This window comes from Augochlora pura, chromosome 7 (assembly GCF_028453695.1).
Source record: "Augochlora pura isolate Apur16 chromosome 7, APUR_v2.2.1, whole genome shotgun sequence".
In the NCBI taxonomy this organism is placed as follows: Eukaryota; Metazoa; Arthropoda; class Insecta; order Hymenoptera; family Halictidae; genus Augochlora; species Augochlora pura.
The window spans coordinates 2,332,157-2,353,215 of record NC_135778.1 but is presented as its reverse complement, the minus strand read 5'-3'; the positions used below and the strand labels follow the sequence as shown (position 1 = coordinate 2,353,215).

The window sequence follows — 21,059 nt, the reverse complement described above, 5'->3', positions numbered from 1 at the left end:
AATGAACGAGTCACCTAACCAAACAATTAGTAACATTGACATAACCAAATCGCCAATAACCACCCAAATAAAGCATGAATAATCAACGCGCCCCTTATTTCAACCCCGATCGAGTCATACCTTAAACACAGAACTTCGAAAATGCTTAACACTAGATTCACGGGATCCGTCAAAATGACGGATCACCGATTCGTTAACGTACCATTATTCAGATTTTAAAGATAAATTTATTGCTTATTTATCGATTATATTTACTATAATTATTTATTCATCGATTACATTAATAATTAGAATAAATCGTTACTTTCACAAACAAATATAAAACGGCTGCTTTTATTACTCCGTAAACCCAGCGTTAAATTCTACCGATGTCATTTAATTTACTCGAGAAGCCCCCGAACCCATCCAAAATAAATTGAGAGCTGCCGCGAACAATGGCCGCCGCATTTCGAACACACAGCTCTCCCGAGGGATTCTTCCCCGTGACGGGAAAAACACCGCCGTTTATACCTGTCGCTTCCGTCCGTACCTGCGCGTAACCCTTATTACAGTCCTCACGCGCGCGCTAGGTAAACCGTTGCCGCACGAAATTCGGAACACGTTGTAATTCTTCGAAAGTTTTCGGAAGTTCGTTGAAAAGACGCGGCCGGAAAGTCCCCGGGAAAGAGAGGCGCCTGGTGCCGAGGGGATTAGAGGCCCGGAAAGAAGTTGACGTCGGTGCTCGGCCGTAATCGTTGACGCTTAATCCTAGAGGATAGAGCAAGAGAGAGAGAGAGAGAGAGGGAGAGAGAGAGCGCAGCGGGATATTTTTGGCGGGATCTTGTCCGGGACAGAAGGCGCGCAAGGGCGGAGTAGGCGGGCAAGATAAGGCTCGGTGGGTGATTAATGGACGCAGGGGGCTGTTCTCGGGAAAACGGCGGCCGGAGGGGGTGGGGGGTAGAGCGCAGTTAGAGCGGTGGGGGAGCCGAGCGAGCCGAGCGAGCGACGGAGAGAAGAAAGGAGCCTCCGTGAGAGATCTCGGGTAGGGCGGACGGGGAAGACGAAGGGTCGCGCGAGGGAGGGAGGGAGGGCGGCGGGGGGACAGGTCCGCGCGAGGAAGCGAAGAGCCGCGCGCGGCTCTCGTGGAAGTCCCAACGAAACGGGAAACGGGGGAGGTTGCGGCGGAGTGGGGAGGAGTGGTGCAGGGTGAGAGCGGGACGGAGGGAAAAGCGAGCACGTGCGCGGCTCATGGGGCCTCACGGAGATAGAGAGAGAGGAGCCGCAAGCGGACCGGGGAAACCGGTAATTTATGGCCCAAATTTTTAGGCTTTCACGTTTCTGCGAATTCGGTTTTTCTTCTTGACGAGGCAGAGGAGGGACCCTTCCGTTGCCGCGTGACGTTCGAAATAGCGGAGCTTCTTCCCGGCGGATGCCCACACCGCTCGGCAGGGCGAAACCTGTGAAACTGGAACCCCAATTATGGTCAGAGTCACACGAGCCTCGAGAAAAAGGGACGTTCAGCAGTGTCTTTGCTTCTTTTTCTACGCAGAACACGGTGAATTATTCGTTTAGCTTTTTTTACGCCGATTTTTCTTACCTATCGGTGGTAGAAGACGGAAAGACTGCTACGGTCGTTGATTTTTACCCCTTCGAGTACGACTTCGAGTTTTTGACCTCTTTCTGTGTACAGTATTTTATGGTTTTTTGGATTTTATCGCAAAATAATAATTTTTGGTAAAGAACGGTAATTTGGATAATTGCCATAATTCGATTTATGTCAGAGGAGGGTTGAACAATTTTCTCGCTTTTTTGACGGCTTTATTTTAACATTTAAAAGAATTTTGAATCGTGGAAATTTGGAAAATTATTCTTGCAATAATATTATTTACAATCATTTATATACACAGATTTCATTCAACGAAAACTATTAATTTAAGCGAACCGAAACTTTCGACGATTCTTCACGCAGTTGCAACGATCTGGTGACAGAATATTCTCAACAAAAGTTCAATATTTATTTCTCTTCACGCTTTAATACATCAAATTTCCGAAACGAGGATTTCTGTTAGAAATAATTGAAGAGCTCGCGATTTATGAAAATGTTAACAATGAACCTGGTAAAAGGAAGCAATTTCAGAATTTTTCTTGCACAATTACTGTCACTATAAAAATGTTTTCACGACACATTTGTTAACGAACATCTTCAGCGTGATATATACATTATAGTAAAGATCGACAAAAATTTAAGTAAATTAAATCTTGTTGCAAAACACTGTGCATCAGTGTCTCTAAAAACTATTTTATATATTCGATACTCAACCCTGCAGTTGTAATAACAGAAGGGGTGGTAAATTTCCATCGAACATACGCGACATTGAATAAATAAATTAGAGAAGATAAAGAACATACATGAACCCCATAAAATAAATAAATCAGAAAAGTAAAAAAAGCGTTGCTCAAATAAAATAAATAAATTAGAAAAGTAAAAGAAACATTGCTCAAATAAAATAAATAGCTTAGAAAAGTAAAAGAAACATTGCTCAAATAAAATAAATAGAAAAGAAAAAGAAGCATTGCTCAAATAAAATAAATAAATTAGAAAAGTAAAAGAAACATTGCTCAAATAAAATAAATAGAAAAGAAGAAGAAGCATTGCACAAATAAAATAAATAACTTAGAAAAGAAAAAGAATTGGCCGCATAAAACAAATATCCAGTAAAAGAGCAGAACATACATCAGTGGCGTCCGAGGGCCGGTAGTTCCAGTGGCATAATAAACATATTTTCGCCTTAATTTTCGTGAACCGGGACCGAGACGAATCCGTCGTCGAACCATAGAGAGAGAGAAAGAGAAAGAGAGAGCAGCGCCCTAAACCTTGAAACAACGATGAAATAGTTTTGGCCACAGAGAGCGAATTGCCGTGGCATTGTCGGAAGAGGGGCGCGAAAACCGACTGGAAGGGACGAAGAGCCCCGATTAGTCGGCTGGATTTTTCCCCCACTTTCCATCGGCTCTCTCTCTCCCTCGCCCCTTTCCAACAACGCTGGGCCCTACCGTGCAGGAGTGGGGCGTCCACCCCGGTTTCCCCCACTCCTCCGGAAAAGTTCGGCCAGGCCGGGAAGATGGGTTTCCCGCGGCCGAGGAATCCTCAGTCTCGCACCCACGCTCTTCCGGAGCAACGTGTTCTCGCCTCTCATCGCTGTTCGACTCAGCGCGCGTCTCGAGATGTGTCCCGCGACCGACTCCCGTTCGTCGCCGTCGTCGTCGTCTTCGTCGCAAGTGCCACCGCGCGTCCTACAGAGCGGTTCGTCGCGGTATCAGTGCAACGTGAACGGCTTCTTCAGCTCGCAGCTGGCCGTGTCCCTCGGCCTCTCCCAGATCGTGAGCAACCTGACGAGCAGGCCGCCCGAGTCGCCGCCGCGAGTTTTCCCGCGCTTTTACCTGGAGACGAGCAGCCAGTACACTTGCGCCAACCTAGGCGTGCAGAGAGCCGAGCCGTGCGCCTCGCGGCGAAGGACGCGATGCCAACGGGGGCGTCGGCGACGGCCCCGCGGTCTATTGGCGTCGATGCTGTCCCGGGGGTTGCCACTTGGCCGAGTGATCGCTCCCCGGCCTGTACCTGGTACGTGGCACATACGATCTCTCTCTCTCTCTCTCTCTCTTTTTTCCATTCGTTCAAATCGTATTTTCGATGAAACGAATCTCCGTAATTTCGTTTCCGGAAAAGTCGTCTCCACGGCGCGTTCTCCTAGCGCGCACCTGTCTGCTTCTCTCCCTAATGATCCATTGGGGAATTCTGGTTCTTCGTGGGCGTCGAAGTCCCCGCCTCGGCCTCGAAAGGTGCGAGTTCTTCTAATCAGCGGGGACCGAGCGGCTCGGGCGCGCGCAGCGCCCTTTCCATTCAGGTATTTCCACGAAACCGGGCGGCCGACCGTCGTCGGGTGGCTTCACGCGGGTTAAAAATCGAGCCAAGGTCGAGAAAACGCCGTCGAGAGACCCCCGCCTGCGCGCGCCTCCGCCGCCCCTCTGTTTTCTCGCTTTCGGCGCACGAATGGGCTCTCTCTCTCTCTCTCTCTCTCTCTCTCTCTCTCTGCGACGGCCAACGAAACGACCGTTCGTCGAAGGTTTTCGCTTTGTTGCTCGACGGAGGCCGCCGACCCATTCACGTCAGGTTTGCATAAACCATTGAGACTCTATTTTCAGATTTTCGAAGAAATTAGAAGACGAGAGGTGTGCGCTTTAAGCGTAGACCTTTTAGTCGATTGTCGACGGCGTTAACAATTTGTTAATGGCGCAGACAACTGGTCAGGGGTGAATTTTTATATCAGGTTAAAATCTGTTTAGTCGAGTGTCGACGGCGTTAACAATTTGTTAATGGCGCAGACATCTGGTCAGGGGTGAATTTTTATATCAGGTTAAAATCTGTTAATTTGAAAAAATCTCTAAATTTTGTCTTTGTTATTCGTTTCGATTTTATCCGATGACGTCTTTTTGACATTGTCGAAAGATTCCGTAGTGAATTGGTCTTATTCTTATTTTTCTTTTAGACTTGGAATAACTATGATTTTAAGGGACGTAAACGCTTTGAATCAACAACTGATTAATTTCGGCTCGCGCGAAGCATTACTTGGTGTCGCTAAATAATTATAATATTATGCCATGTTACTCCTAATTACTTAAACTTTTCCAAGTGGGTTAAGATTTGAACCCCGTCGCGCTTAAAAATCTCTGCGAAAGGTGGATAATTTTTAACACGACTAACCTCGATGATATAAGCGAGTTTTCAGTGCCTTTTTTCGTGTTTCATGGCATCTGCAATATTCGTACCTTGTGAAAATTTTAATCAAACCAAAAATAGGAAAGAAATGGGAAAAAGGGTGAAAATGAAAACTTGGTAATGGATATTAAATTGGAAATTTAGAATCTAGAAAAGACGTTCTTTTATAAAAATTTTCTACGATGCATTGTTAACGAGTTATTAACGAAAAACGCCGACCAATGAGAGGCGAGCTCGGCTGATGTAAAGACAGCCGCGCCAATGAGCGAACGAAAGGTTATTTCTGCTAATTGGCTCGGCCGCTCAGCGTTAGACAATCTCTTCTCTCATTGGTTAGCGTTTTTCGTTAATAACTGATTAACAACGTCGCGGAGAACACTTTTGTAAAGGAAAAAGTTGCTTCAGACGATCTCGGGAATCTTCTTATACATTTATACAATGTAAGTCTTTAAATCTACAACAATGTCTTCCTAAATATCGCGCTATAAAAAACATTAGAAATAAGAAGGTTACGTCATCGTATTTATCCAAGTGTTACAATGTATTCATAGCGATATACAGCGACATAGTGACTCACAAAAAGTCTTTTTAGTGTCTCTTTAGTTCGCCCCAAGTTTCATTGTCTCTCGAGACGTCGACGATTAACCTTTTGCACTCGGCGCCACCATGGATGATATCTACCAGCGCTTATAAACATTTATATTATTATATAGTATACGATATATTTGTATATATAATATTGTTATAATAATATTCGATTTATATGAATTTGTAGACATCGAGAAATAGTTGCAAATCGCTGATAAACTTTAATGTTTAGAATTACGATGTCGCCTGAGAGGGGACAAACGAGTGCAAAGGGTTAAAAGCCAAGCCTAAATCAAAAATATCTAAAATAATTTTTCTGTCTTATAGTATTTTCATTTTGAGCGACGAAGTGTATTTCATATATACCAAATTAATTCTCGCGACTCATGCCAACGGTGCCATATTTAATAAATTTTCTAAAATTAAACATCGTTGCTATAAAAATTATTTTAAATGGTGAAAGAACAATATCAGTGCAAAGGGTTAAATCGTGCCCCGTCCACGCTTGAAATAAACTTTCGCGACATTCGTTGAAACGCTGCTACATCTGCGTACAAAACGATCGGTTGTTTCCGTCCTCCCCCCTCCTCCCCCGGCCATGTTGCAGCATAGTCGATCGGCGACCGCAGTGACCGAAACAGAGATTTGTTTTCCAGATATCCGGGAACGGTCCAACCTGGTGAAAGAGGTGTCACAGATGGTGGCGATCTGCCAGGAGGCGCCCCATCTGTTCGGCAATATTCTCCACGATCATCTGCTCGACTTCGTTATAAAATACCTGCAGGACTCGGACAATCAGGTGAATAATTTGCGTGCAGTTCCCGTTGCACGCGGCCGCGTATGTGCCCCCCCCCCCCCCGTCTCTATCTCTCTCTGCCAGATTACGATCTCTCTCACTGAAGCCGCGCGCCGGTCCAGAATGATCTTTTCGGCGAGCCGTTCCCGGTGCCGAGGGAACCGCGCGGAAATCGTTTTCCCGGCGGAGGAGAGAGCGTTGTTGGGCACCGTGAAAAAAATCGGCCGGCCCCCGAGAGAATTCACCGGGCCCCTCATTGACCGATTCCTTTTTTGCCCCCCGCCGGTGACCAGGTACGACTGACGGCCGAGGAAGCGATGATGGTGCTAATAAAGAGGGGATTCCTGGACACCAACACGATCGAGGCGAAAATCTGCCCCCTCATCGACACCTTCTGTAGGTCCGCCGATTACCTTAACAGGGCCATCACCGTAAGTCTGCATTTTCGATTTTCTTTCTCGTCCTGTTCGCAATTTTGTTCCACTCGCATTCATCGTTTTCTCTCCTCTTCTTCTCACTTTGATATTCTACTCTCATATTTTTCCTTCTTCTTGACTATTTGCGCTCTTGCAACCCTTTGCACTCGAATGGTGACTTTGGGGCACCACTAAATTTCGTTCTACCACCTTCCAAAATAATTTTTATACCATAACAATGTTTAGATTTAAAAAATTGTTAAAAAAACTGTTGGTAAGAGTCACGAGAATCGATTTTATGGGAATAAAATTCACTTTGTCACGTGAAATGTAAATACTATAAACCACGAAAATTATTTTAGATTTACAGTTAAAACAGCTTCGAGTGCAAAGGGTTAATTCTACTCTTACATCTTTCTTTCTACTCTCTCTCATTTTACTCTTCTATTTTTCCATCATCTCCCATTTCTCTTCTCCTTCTATTCTTCATTTTATGATTATTTGTGCGAACACTTTTTCTATCCACTCGTTTAAAAATATAATTATTGCGCTCTGAATATGTTTCTCTGTTAGCCCGAGTCACAAATAACTTCCTTCGTCAAACATTTACGCTGTATACTCCCTCTTTTTTATTTACTCTTTTTCTTGTATATTTGTGTTATTTATTTTTTTCGTTTTCCCATTTTATTTATTTTACACGTACACACCCCCGTCGCCTATACAGCGAAAACGCGCCCTCGTTCCCGATGACTCGCATCGTGCAAATACGAACAATAGATCGTCGCCTAACCGCGTCGGAAGTTATTTATGGACTCGCGCGAATAGTTCTGCTTCGATAGAAATATGTAATGGAATCGCGAAAAATAAATATATAATGTAATCGCGTTCGATACTGTACCGTTACTATACTATGCCGTTATTATACTATATAACGTTACTATACTATACCGTTATTATAATATATAACGTTACTGCACTATATAACGTTACTGTACTATATAATGTTACTATAATATATAACGTTACTATACTATACCGTTATTATACTATATAACGTTACTATACTTTACCGTTACTATATTATATAACGTTACTATACTATACCGTTACTATACTATAACGTTACTACACCGTTCCCGGCGCACGTTAGTCTCTTCCGAGTTACGAACCACCCCGTGGACGAGAGATACCGTAATCTCTCTTCCCCCTCCCTCCAAGCGTTTATATCTGTTCCCCCATAGCGCGGCTGCAACCGATTTCAGGGGACCCGTGGAGGGGAAATGGAGGGTACCCGTGATCGTTTCAAGTAACTTTTTCATTTAGCGAAAATGCAATCCGCGGCTTCGTTTGCGAGTTATCAGTGAATAAAGTTGGCTGCGCGCGCACGAATGGTGGATTGTCCTGAAAATGAATTTTGGCGTTTCTACGGCGTACAAATTATTATTTGATTTTTCTAAAATCTGTTCAGTAAAGGTTTGGCGGTGATAATGACGAGAAGGAAGGAAGCGTGAATTTTTTTTCTGTGAATCTAAATTTGGTTGAGAGGATTATTTGTAAGATTAATGTGGCAATTAGTCGTGTAATTAATTTAGTAGCTAATCTTGTCATTGATTTTTTAGTTAATGTCGTAGTTAACGTTTCAGTTAATTTTATAATTAAACGTACAGTTGATATTGTTGTTAATTCTGCTGTCAATCTTGCAGCCAATTTTGTAAAAAGAATCTTGTAAATAATATTGTAGTTAATATTGCAGTCAATTTTACAGCCAATCTTGCAGCTACTATTATAATTAATCTTGCAGTTACTGTTATCATTAATCTTGCAGTTACTATTATAATTAATCTTGCACCTACCATTGCAATTAATCTCGCAGTTACTATTGCAATTAATCTCGCAGTTACTATTGCAATTAATCTCGCAGTTACTATTGCAATTAATCTCATACTCAATCTTGCAATTAATCTTATAATTAATCCAGTAAATGTACAGCGCAATATTGATTCCAATCATTTCATAGAGAAAGAAATAATTAATTAAAATTCGGAATCCATCGATGTTAAAAAAATAAAAAAATGTTTCGCAGTACACTTGGAAAATTGCGTAGCATTTGATTGAAGTGATTTCGATTTATAGAAATTGATTTTAATCCCGCACGCGCATCGAATTAATAAAGAACAGTTTCGAACTATATTAATTTCATTAAACTGGAAATTCCATTTCAAATTACATTTCGAACAATTAATTTACGATCACAATTGATTTACAATAATAATTGATTTATAGTAATATTTGATTTACGATCACAATTGATTTACAATAATAATTGTTTTATAGTAATATTTGACTTACGATCACAATTGATTAGCAATAATAATTGATTTGCGATCACAATTGATTTACAATAATAATTGTTTACAATAACGATAGCTCTACCATCATAATTAATTTACAACCACAATTGATTTTCAATTGCAATCGATCTATTAATTACCAATTTACAAGACTACGGTACATTAAGGGTTGAATTGAAACTACCCTCTTCCTATACCACGTGCCAACACTTAATTCACTTTCGGACAACCGTATTATTTCGAACAACAATTCTACACCACGCATCAATATTTGTTCGTCGAAGCAAAGCCACGCTATATTATAAACCTCTATAAATACACCGATATACATATATACCGCGTCCCGCATGGTACTATACATCAAGCGATCATCGAATATCTGACGTATATCCGACAAGAGTAACCTACCCGCGAACTCAAAAAAAAACCCTCAATAATTACTCATAACTACGACTGTTCTTATTACCATAAAATAACATCGAAGAGAAAGAAGAGAAAATCTCCTATTATTATAACCTAGAACCGTTCGATTCCGCGCCAATTTCGAACAGAGCACGTGTGCACGCACCGGCGACCGAAAAAAAAACCAAAAAAAACAACAAGAAACCCGTAGCGCACATCGATCGTGCACGTTTCGATTGTGCGTGCACGTTTGTTCGCCCGTCTCTGGGACGGATTCCGTCTGAAAGACATAGGTAGTGAGATGTTCTCACGCTATCGCGTCTCACTATCTTGTCTTTCATCCGGCGTCCGTTGTGCATCGACGCTCGCCAGCGAATTCGGGATGAAAAAGATTATTCGTTAGCGATGCCCGGCATACCGTGAAACTAGCCGGCGGTTGATAATGCTCGGGGAATGTCGAGTAAGCGGCCTATAGAATGAATGAGAGTCAGGACTATAGAATGAATGAGAGCGGGAGCTAGAGCAAGCTAGAGAGATATGGAGAGGGAGAGCGCTAGGGAGTTATACAATGATATAGAGTGGTATAGAGTTATATAGAGTGGTATAGAGGGAGATAGAGAGATATAGAGAAAGAGATAGAAAAATATAGAGAGAGCTACATAGATATAGAGGGAGCTAGAGTGATATATAGAGAGAGAGATAGAAAAATGTAGAGATAACTTTTAGAGTGATATAGCGTGGTATAGAGCGGAGAAAGAGATAGAAAAATATAGAGAGAGCTACATAGATATAGGGGGAACTAGAGAGATATAGAGTGATATAGAGAGATATAGACTGATATAGAGTTATATAGAGTTATATAGAGTGATATAGAGTTATATAGAGTGATATAGAGAGAGATAGAAAAATATAGAGAGAACTAGGGAGATATAGCGACAGCTAGAGAAATGTAGAGATAGCTACATAGATCTAGAGGGGGCTAGAGAAATTTAGAGAGAGTTAGAGTGAAATAGAGAAAGAATGAGCGGGAGTTAGAGATAGAAAGATAGATAGAAAGAGAGAAAGAATGTGTGTGCGAGGGCGAGAATAGAATAGAAGAAAAAAGAAGAGGACGTTCCGGCAAGGACCAGGAAGAAACGCGACAAGGGACATGCTTTTACCATCAAAGTTGGTTTGTCATAGAGATCGACTATCACAGCCAGCTTTGATGAGCAAAATTGTGTCCGTCCACGGCGCGACTCACCGGAGGAATTCAGCGAACAGAAAAAAAGGATCGAGATATAGAGAATGAGAGAGCGAGAGAGAGAGAGAGAAGATAGAAGAGAGTGAAAAAGAGAGGAGGGAGAGAGGGACGTGGAAATAATTACCGGAGAGTCCGGGAAGCCAAACGTGTATCCCTCGGAATTGAGGGAGCATGGAAACGAGACTCGTGATCCGGACGCGAAGAAGAGACAGAGCAAGAGAAAAAGTGAAAAATAGAAGAGAAACCTAGAGAGAGAGAGAGAGAAAGCTAAAGAGATAGAGAGGGAGAGAGAGAGGCGATAGAAACGTTGCATCGAGCACCGAAATGAAAATACCTTTTGCGGTCCGATACATCAAATTGGTTGTGGAATGTTTCGAGTCATATCACAGCCATTTTGATGAGATTGACCCGCAGAATCGATCGTCGGGGAGAGAGAAGCGGCGTGTATATACTGTGTGTGGTGGTGCGCGCCGTCATCGAGTGCACTTAGTGCCCGCTTAATTAATAATCGGCCGCGCCCCGCGGCCGCCACGGCCGCCACGACGAGGCAGACGGGGATAGAGACCCAGATACACGAGAAATAGGAACGAACGAGAGACTACGACGACGATCACGATTACTCTATATCGTTTTTACGACTACCGTTGCACGCGCCCGCTTCGTCCGTCTTCCCTCCCTCTCTTCGATCGTCCTCGCGCGAGAAGACAGCGCGGAAGCTGCCCGACAGAATCCAAGGTGGAGAGAGAGAGAGAGAGAGGAGAGGAGAGGAGAGGAACGCGATCCAATCGTCAAATTGGTTGTGGCGTGTTGCTAACCATGATTTCATATCACAGCCATTTTTGACGATTTGGATCGCCGTTCTTTGCGACGACCGGCTAATTACCCAGGGTCGAGAGATGCGCTATGCCCTAGGAGAAAAAGGGCCGCGCCGGGATTGAGGAACAAGCTCGTGTGGCATCGCTCACAAAGTGGTTGTGATATGTTGATGGAAACGATCATATCACAGCCAGCTTTGATGAGCGCTGCGCCGAGACGCGCCCGACGACTTTCGACGGCGACACCCTTCCGCCACCGACGCACGGCTGCGCGGAATATAGCGTCTTATGGGGGACATTTAAGTGGACGCGTTAGCGGTCAATGTTTTCACGAGATAGGTAGATTTAGTTTTTGGTATTGACGTCCTATTATAATATGTCGGGTTCTATACGAGCGTTTGGAATACAGCATTTTAATTGTTATATTGTTTTGTGTCAACGTTGTGTCACGATGGTAAGGAATGATGTAGAATTCACGTTCACGAATGTGTACGGTTATGTTCCTGCCATGGTCGAGTAACCAGGTTTTTCATTCCACAATTGCAAGAGTTGTAAAAATAAAACACGATTTAATAAGTTACTTTATTGAAGCAACTGTTCTATACAGTGTACTAAAAATTGTCAGGTTATGTCTACTTGAAACTACTTATATTATACATATTATATATTATAAATTTAAGTTGATTCTTGCGACTCCTACCAATAACCCAACATAACCTAACAATTTATTAAATCCAAGTTGGTATAAAAATAATCTTGGAACGTGGTAGAACATTTTAGCGGCACCTCAGAGTCACCGTTCGAGTGCAAAGAGTTGGATCATAAAAAAGATCAGCTTTTCGATCGTTAAATTTATCCTAGAATCTTTAAAAAAGAAAAAAAGAATTGATCGTAGACAGCGCGCGGCGCGGAAAGAACGTATGAGACACCCTAATAGATCGCGGTTGGATTCCGCGGCGAGCGAGCGATTTCCAAGAAGAGCACTTCCGATCGCGGCCCGATACGGCGATTAAAGCGAGTTCCTCGCGCGGTTTCCGCTTTCGGGAAAGGTTCGCTAGGCTTTGCGCGCGCGCGCGCACAGTTTCTCAGGGTCTCTTCCCTCTCACGGATCCGCGACGCGGACATCATCGGGGCCACCGTCTCGATACACGATCTCTCTCCCGCGCGATTCCTCGTAACACGAGCCCCCCCTCTCCGCCCCCCACTCCCGTCCCGCTTTCTGGGAACGTCTAATAATTTTATTCTATCCCGCAGCAGAGCGATCCCGAACGGCTCGGATTACCGTCGTCCCGACCCTTTTCCCGATTCGACTCGGCGTCGAACTTCGATTCAATGTCTCTCTCGCGGTTTCTTCTCTTTCATCTTCGTCCCTTCGTCGTCATTGTATATTATGTTTGCTTTTCTTTTCGTGGATAATTTCATGTGAAAAGGACTACAGTCTGTTTATAAGTAAATAATAATAATAATCTGCTCGGTGGATATTTGGGAACATTTTTGGGAAAGATCGATTTTTACTAAGAAAAAGTGAGATCAATATTTGTCGTTGTTTCGAAAAGCTGATGTTTTTATATACTTCGGTACAATGAGCACTATTCCTTTTTGAATCCTTTAATCCAGTCCGGAGCCATTTTAACTGGAAATCCAAAATATTTCGTTCAGACTTACAGTGTTTCCATTATTATATAACCTGCAGTATTTTATACATTATAAAATCGTATTTTATGGCTCATACAACGGATAATAGCTATTAACAATTTTTTAACCTTTTGCACTCGAGTGGAGACTCTGAGGCACCACTAAAATTGTTCTGTCACCTACTAAAATAATTTCGCTTTGGATATTTCTACGCAAAATTTACTACAATAGCGATGATAGTGATAATAAAATAATAATATAAAATGGGGGTTATGTTCGCTCGTGTTTCTTTCGTCAGGAGGAGTAATTAAGAGCGTTGTAAAAATGCAGGTGCAGCAGTTATAATTATATTAAATTTTTCTAGAAATATTAAATATCGATAATAAATATCAGGCTAGAAATATTTATCAATCTCTGATAAATAAATATAAGTAAATTATTCCACTATACTCTATTACATACACACTCCCTTCAACAAAGAGGTTAGGGCTACTTTCAACCGATTCACGCACTCGCTGCAACGTACGTTTTCCCCGGTGAAAATCGTATCGCCGATTTCCAATGGTCGCGACACGCTCAATAATACAACTCGTCTTGCAAAATGTATGGAGCATTAGCGCGCGTGGTAAAACGAGTGCGCGGGAATCGATCGTGAACCTTTGGGATGCTTGTGTCGGGGAGACGCATCTATCGCGTTCTCGTTCCACGATGATTCACTTTCTGTGCTCCCGTGCGCCCCCCCCCCCCTCCCCCCTCTTAGCCCCAGCGAACGATTAATTTCATCGTTGAACAATGACCCACTGATTTCGACGAGGGGGGACGCGCAGCGCGCGCGTATGCGGGCGCCAAGACGCGCACGGTTCTCGAAAAATCGTGGCGGCGATCGATGCGACAGGCTTTCGATGATTCCGGCCGAATTTGATGATCGATCATAACAGATGTGAGAAGCAGCATCATCGTCGTCATTGTCCTCCGATCCGATTCGATTCTGCGCCCCCCTCCTGCTGTGTGAATATTTCTTTCCAGGTGTTCGGCGACGCGCGAAGTTCGACTGTTCCTCCCATCAGAGTGGTTGTGATGTGGTGGCTTGGACTCGTATCACAGCCAGCTTTGATGAGCGGTACGGCGCGATTTATGTCTTCGTTTACCATGGCCGGACGAGAGAGATCCATCCGAATCAACGCACGCACGGGGACACGCCGCAGAGCGTAGCAAAACGACGGCGAAAAAGTCGCGCGAGAACCGGGGGAGTGACGAACCCGGACGAGAAAAACCTTTAATTTTGTTTTATTTCTAAGAGATTCGCGGAGAATCGGCACGCTGCTACATCCTTTTCTCGTTTCCTCCGTTCGCTTTCTTTCTTCGCTGATTTTCGGTTTTAGCTGCTCTGGAGAGAACAGACAGCTGGTCGACGTGTCCCGCGGTGGACGAGGAAGCGAGCTTCTTTGCGGCGACTGGACGAATATTTATCTCAAATATATATATATTTGAATTGAGGCTATGGGCCGCCATTGTCCTCGGTTCGCCCCTGATAATTTCTGTCCTCGTGCGCAACACGTTGAACAGCTCTCTCTCTCTCTCTCTCTCTCTCTCTCTCTCTCTCTCTCTCTCTCACGTCGAAGCTCTCGACAGTTTCGGATCTTTGAGAATGTATCGTTCAATTGTGTCCGTCTGCAGCTCATGATTGAGATAGCTCCGCTGATCGGCAAAGAGGCGACCGAGAAGCTTTTCCTGGACAGATACATCGCCCTGTGCCAGGACGAGGAGTTCTGCATTAGGAGGATCACGATACTTCGGTTCCCGGAGATGTGCACGGTCGTCACCAAGAGAACGCTGATCAGAGACTTGGTAAGTTATCGCTTGTTCTATTTAAACATTTAAAAAAATTTCAAATATTTTAAAATGTCTCAAACATTTAAAAGAAATTCAAACATTTGAAAGAAATTCAAATATTTAAAAGAAATTCAAACATTTAAAAAAATTTCAAAGATTTTACAAAATTTCGAACACTTTAAAAAATTTCGAATATTTAAAAAAAATTCGAACACTAAAAAATTACAAACAATTGAAAAGGATTTTGAAAAATTTCAAACATTTTAAACGTTTGCCGTTAAAATAAGTAGATCGAATGCAAAATATTTAACGCGTTCTCCAACGTATTCGTTTTCATTTTAATGCGAAATGAATTTTGTATTTAATACGAACTGCTGTAAAGCAGTTGATTAGCGTTAGAATACTTTTAACACGATAAAATAATTAAAGAACGATCTTTTGCGACGCCACGGTATTTTGCAATTAAAACAGACGAGTATAGATATTCGAATAAAAATTCGCAAGTTATGCTTGTATAGAGTAATTAAATTTGTATGAAATAATCAAGTTTGTAAAAAATAATGAAATTTGCATAAAATAATCGAATTTGTATAAAATAATGAGATTTGTATAAAACAATCAAATTTGTATAAAATAATTAAATTTGCATAAAATAATTAAGTTATCCTTATAAAATCGTATTGATCTTCTCTTCTCCCCGCAGTTACCGATCTACGTGGACCTGAGCTGCGACAAATTATGGGGCATCCGTAAAGCGTGCGTCGACGTGATGATGTCGGTGTCTTGTTGCATGGCGCGCCGCCACCGTCAATTGCTGTTGGCCGATCTCCTCGCCGCTCACCTGAACGACGAGTCGAAGTGGGTGCGAATCACTGCCTTCCAAATTCTGGGACCATTTATATCCACGTTCGCGGAACAATTCACCCACATCACGTACAATGGCCAGGGCGAGCTCGAGTTCACCAGGCGGCAAGATAACGGTCACAGGTACGGACAAAAGCGACGACATAACCTGACAAAAGCGATGCGCGCTCGCACGCTCTTCCCCGTAACACCCCCGTCGCTGCTTCCGCGATTATTTCTCTCTTTGCTAATTAACGAATCGACGGTGTTCCACAGTATAAAGTACACGTACGAGGACATCTTCCCGACGACGTGCCGAGTACGAAGCTGCACCCTCGACACGAGGAACAACCCTAGCTCTAAGGAAAACTGCAACTCGTCTGTGATAGTAGAGAAACCAATTTACGAGGAGGAGCCGGAGGACATGCCGGAGGACAACTTAATGCTCAACATATGCAAGTTAAAGGTACAACTCGCTTTTATGCCGCCAAGTCATTCCAGAAATTGTTCTGCTCAAAAATAGATTGAACTTCCCTTTATTCGCATGCCTCTGATTTTTCGTTTACTTATTCATTGTATTAGAACTCGATGTGTTCTTTGAAAATGTCAAATTATAATCTCGACACAATCTTGACATAATTTTGTTAATTTTAATATTGAGCTTGACATTACCTTGCAAGCATGTACGTAGATAAAATTCTTTGTAAAGAGCCCGTCGACTCTATAAAATAATAGATCAAAAATAAATGTTGACCCATGCGAGAACTAGTCAAGTTATTAACACTACCTGTTCAGTCTCATTGAAACCGTATCTTCTCCTTCCACAGATACACAGATACTACAAAATGAAGGTGGACAACATCGATATGTACAATTCGTTCTTGTACTATTACACGGCGCCGGACATGTTGACGCCCGACGACGAGTTGGTCGAGGCCGCGAAGAAGTCGACGGTGCGGAACAGCGGCAGCCGGAAAATGGGGAACGGGAACGCGAGCAAAACGTACACGTGGGCCGAGCTGTTCAACGAGGAGAAATACGGGACGGGCGACTTCGACAAGTTCAATGTCCATGACCAGAAGATCGTCCCCAAGTATCTGATCGACTCGTTTCTCTCGATGGCCGGGCCGGACGACAGCTTGGACACGGGCGGCGATTACCCGCATCTTTGCGCGTTCAGCTTCCCCGCGGTCGTGCTCGCGCTAGGGAAGAAACAGTGGCCTTGGCTCAGGCAGACTTACCACCTGCTGGCGATGGCGAAGGAGTACAAAGTGAGGCGCACCGTCGCCTCCGGCATCCACGAGATCGCCGCCATCTTGGGCCAGGAGCTCACGTCGGACGAGCTCTTGCCTATACACTACGGCTTCATCAAAGACCTGGACGAGGTCAGGATAGGCATACTGAAGAACCTCGCCACTTTCTTGACTCTCCTCGAGCCGCACGATCGCACCCAATACCTGCCGAACATGAAGGATTTCCTCGAGACTGATAACATATGGAACTGGAGATTCCGGGAGGAGTTGGCCACCCAGCTGGTCGAGGCGGTCACTTTGTTCAAACCGGACGACGTGGAAATCTACATCGCGCCGCTGTCGTTCGATCTCATCAACGACAAAGTCGCCGCCGTCAGGCACGTGGGATTCGCCTTGGTACGAATTTCTATCATTTTTTATAAGTGTAGACTTTCTCGCATGCGAGGATTAAGTAACATCGGAAGAATAGCTTTGCCTTATTGAACTGTACCTAATCGAAAATTCATTGTACACACAGGTCGCGAAAATTGTGGCATACCTGTCGCAGCACAAGAAAGAAATATTCCAAGAGCTGCGATGCTCCCTGGATTTGTACGCCGAAATTTGGGTCCGACGTCAAACGTTCGCCATGTTGTGCGGTCACTTGATATCCAGCAACGCAATCAGCGCGAAGAAGTTCCGTTTAGAATTGTTACCGGTCCTGTTGAAGCTGTCCAGAGACAAGGTGCCGAACGTGAGATTGGCGGTGGTCAGATCGCTCAAAAACATTCCCGCTGGACGTAAGTAATCTCCGATGATAAATCTCGTAGACTGTTCAACGGTCGTTAACGCCGACAGCTTGTATAATATGTTCCGTGGTTTAATTATTTCTATATAATTTTTAGCGGATTGGTTGGGCAGAGACGAGATGGACGAGGTGGAGAAAAGGCTGCGAGAAATGCGAACGGACCCGGACAGGGACGTTCGAATAGTGGTCAGCGGCGAGGATAGTCCCACGGTGGTGAACAAGTTGCCGGAAAGTAAAACGGAGCCGCCCAGGCAACAGATCTACTATTTCACGGAGTCCAGATAGACGCGGATCAAATAAAAAAAACATGTGTGATTTATTGTTGTCGACGACCAAGGTACTACGAACGTTTTTTCTAAAGCCCTTTAAACTTTAAGACGGATTGCAAGAGAGTATCACGGTCGAAAGACATTACGCAATTATGATAAGAGTGTGTGCGCGGCTGTCCTAAAACGAGTTAACGTATGCGTGTTTAGTAATCGCGGGCATGTGTGCGTTTACCATTGTGATCAATTTGTATATGTAAGTGGTCCCGCTGGACAAGCCGGATGTTACTAATTGGGTATACTGCCATCGACGAGAGATCTCTTGTTCTTTGGTAAATTGTCATCGCGCGGCCGCTCGTCGACGCCGCTATATATATACAAGGTGTTCCGACGAATTCCGTGCGATCGACCGAATAGTAACATCCTATTAGATAGTAAGACATCAAAAGAATGGGAACTGTGTTCTACTTGTTCTCCGTATCCTTCGCCTGCTCGTCAATGAATTATATACCCTGTAAATACAGAAACTCCGCGATATATACCGGGCGTGCCGGTGAGAAGCGTGCGCGATTTTTTCGAAAAGTAACTCGTGGTTAGATAATAAGATAGCAAACAAATGAGGACTCGTTTGTACTCGATCTGTCTACAGTTTTTAACGCGTTTTATCGGTCAAAGTGTAGAAACGTCGCAATGTATAGCTGTTCGGTCGTGAATCGATCCTATAGTCTCTAACATAGAACTGTCGCGATGTACTACCTGCGTGATTGCTAGAAAAGTATAGTCTTCGAGCGACGATAAAGCACTAATTTGCGTTTACATTCTCCCTCTTTACTAGCTGCCTTTCCGCGTACCATGTCCAAAGCTATCGATTTCATCCGCGTTTGAAACAGCTATATATCGGGACATTTTATATACTTATATATAAATACAAAGGCACCTCGTCTAACTATTCGGTAGATAGTACGATGCGGAAAGAACGAGAACTCGGTTTCACCTGTTCTGCATCTTTTGCGCGTCCCACAAAGAGACTGCAACAATTTAAGCATAGATATACACGCCTCGATTCTTCAGGTGTTCTGGAGAATCGACGGACACATACACAAGTAATCGCTCGTAAACTCGTCTATAAATGTAAACTCAGTTTTAACTTGTTCTATATATCTTTCGCGTGTCCGAGCAAAGACTATAAACTAGTAAATATAGCAACGCCGCGATATACCGGATATGTTCCGGAGAATCGGGCGCTTTTAAAGGCAAACAAATTCCAAGTTAGATAATAAGATGCTGAAAGGAACGAGGACCTTTTTTTTCACTAGTTCTTGTTATCTTTTGGTTACTCGAAAGCGACGATTCGCTCAAGTGTAATAGTTTTAGTATAGAAAGATCGCGATATACCGGGAGACGTCACAGGGAATCGTACGCGATCAGTGGGATAGTTCATTCTCCCCAATTGTCCTTCAATTAGTGAACAAAAATGAATAATTTGCGACGAGAAGACGCGGTTATTCGAGCCTCGCTGCTCGTTTACTATAGCAGCGAAGATGCGAGACTCGAACAACCGTTTCGTCTTTTCCCGGGTTGTCCATTTTTATTTACAAGTCGAAAGGCAGTTGGGGAGAGGGTATACTGTATATAGTCTTCGCGCGACAATTAGGCACCTTTGCGTTCACATTTCCCCTACTACTGGTTGTCCCACTGTCGCAGCTAGTGGGAGGGGGAATGTACGCAAAACCGTGCCTTTTGGTCGCACGAGGACTATAACACAGACCATTTAGTTAATAAGTCAGTAAAGGAAACGAGAACTCGTTTTCACCTGTTCTGCATCCTTTACGTATTCGCGCTGAATCGCTAAAACTTAATTAGTTGTAGTAATCCCACGGTATACCGAGTGTGTCTCGGTGAATCGTGCACGATTTGTATGAAACTTGAGCTCTTAATAAGAACGTAATTAATAATTACGCGTGCGATTCGTAAAAAACTCCCGTTTAGACAGTAAGATAGCAAAGTAACCTAATGTAATAATATTGTATCTGTTTCTGCGTACGCAGGAACGCGCTGATTGGGCGTATCCCAATCCCGCGCCTATGGAGGCCGTGTGGACAAACCTTCGAGGTGATGCTGCACGTAAAATCTCATCGACTCATGTATCTGTTCCTGCAGTTTTTACGTATCCTATTTTCAGGATTCCAGAAAATTGCAGCAATGTACAACGCGACTCAAGGAATCGTCTCCAATAAACAGAGAGCCCGTGAAAGAATGAGAATCCGTTTTCTCGCATGTCCTGCATCTTTGACGGGCTCGTAGTTGAACAATTAAAATTTGTTTTAGGTGCGAAAGCTCTGCGATAACGGCGGGAGTCCTCGGTAAATCGCGGTATTTAGTTCGTAAAAGAATGACAAATCGATTGTACTCGTTCCGTGACTTTTACTTGTTCGCGCGCCAACCGATAGTATTAAGAAACGCCGCGACAATTTACGCGTTCGCCGTTCGATTCGTAAGAACCTAGATATTAATACACCGAAAGAATGAGAACTGGTGTTCCACACTTGTTCCGCATTCTTTTAGATATTCGCCACGAAACCGAACAGAATTAATTTTAAGCACTGCGACTCGTACGTTGCCATCGATACAACTCAAATGCTCCGATATGTAGAAATAATTACCGCGCGGTTTAAGGAAATCTTGAACCTGCTGCCGTTTAGTTTGTAAGCTAGTAAAAGAAAATGAGAAGTCGTTTTTTCCTTGTTCTCCGGGTCTTGTTCACGTATTCGACGCGCTGAAAAACTAACTACTTCTACCAGATGTCCTGGAGAATCGTCGGCGATTTGTAGAAACGTAGTCGCGCGCATGTTAGTTTGTAAGACAGCGATTGAACGCGAACTCGTCGTCTTTTGCTCGTACGCCGAGCAAGAGAGAATATTAAATAATTTCGGGTGTATAGAAACTCGGCGATATAGCGGGTGTCCTTGGGACTCGTTTCTTTTTAACTTGTTCCGTATCCGTCGCGTCTACTAGAAACTCCTCTCTGTACTTGTAAATATAAAAACACCGCGATAAGATAAACGTAGTAAAAGA

At 43.5% G+C, this 21,059-nt stretch overlaps 1 protein-coding gene across 1 annotated transcript; it reads left to right on the top strand.

Annotated features, from left to right (window-relative positions):
* The first annotated feature begins 5,942 nt into the window (after nt 1-5,942).
* LOC144473395 (serine/threonine-protein phosphatase 4 regulatory subunit 1-like) lies at nt 5,943-20,657 on the top strand. Its single transcript, XM_078187228.1, has 8 exons — nt 5,943-6,143; nt 6,434-6,571; nt 14,680-14,850; nt 15,539-15,822; nt 15,955-16,144; nt 16,506-17,327; nt 17,449-17,710; nt 17,816-20,657. The coding sequence occupies exons 1-8, from the start codon at nt 5,943-5,945 to the stop codon at nt 18,001-18,003; spliced, it is 2,256 nt and encodes a 751-aa protein (XP_078043354.1). The 3' UTR covers nt 18,004-20,657.
* The last annotated feature ends 402 nt before the right edge of the window (nt 20,658-21,059 follow it).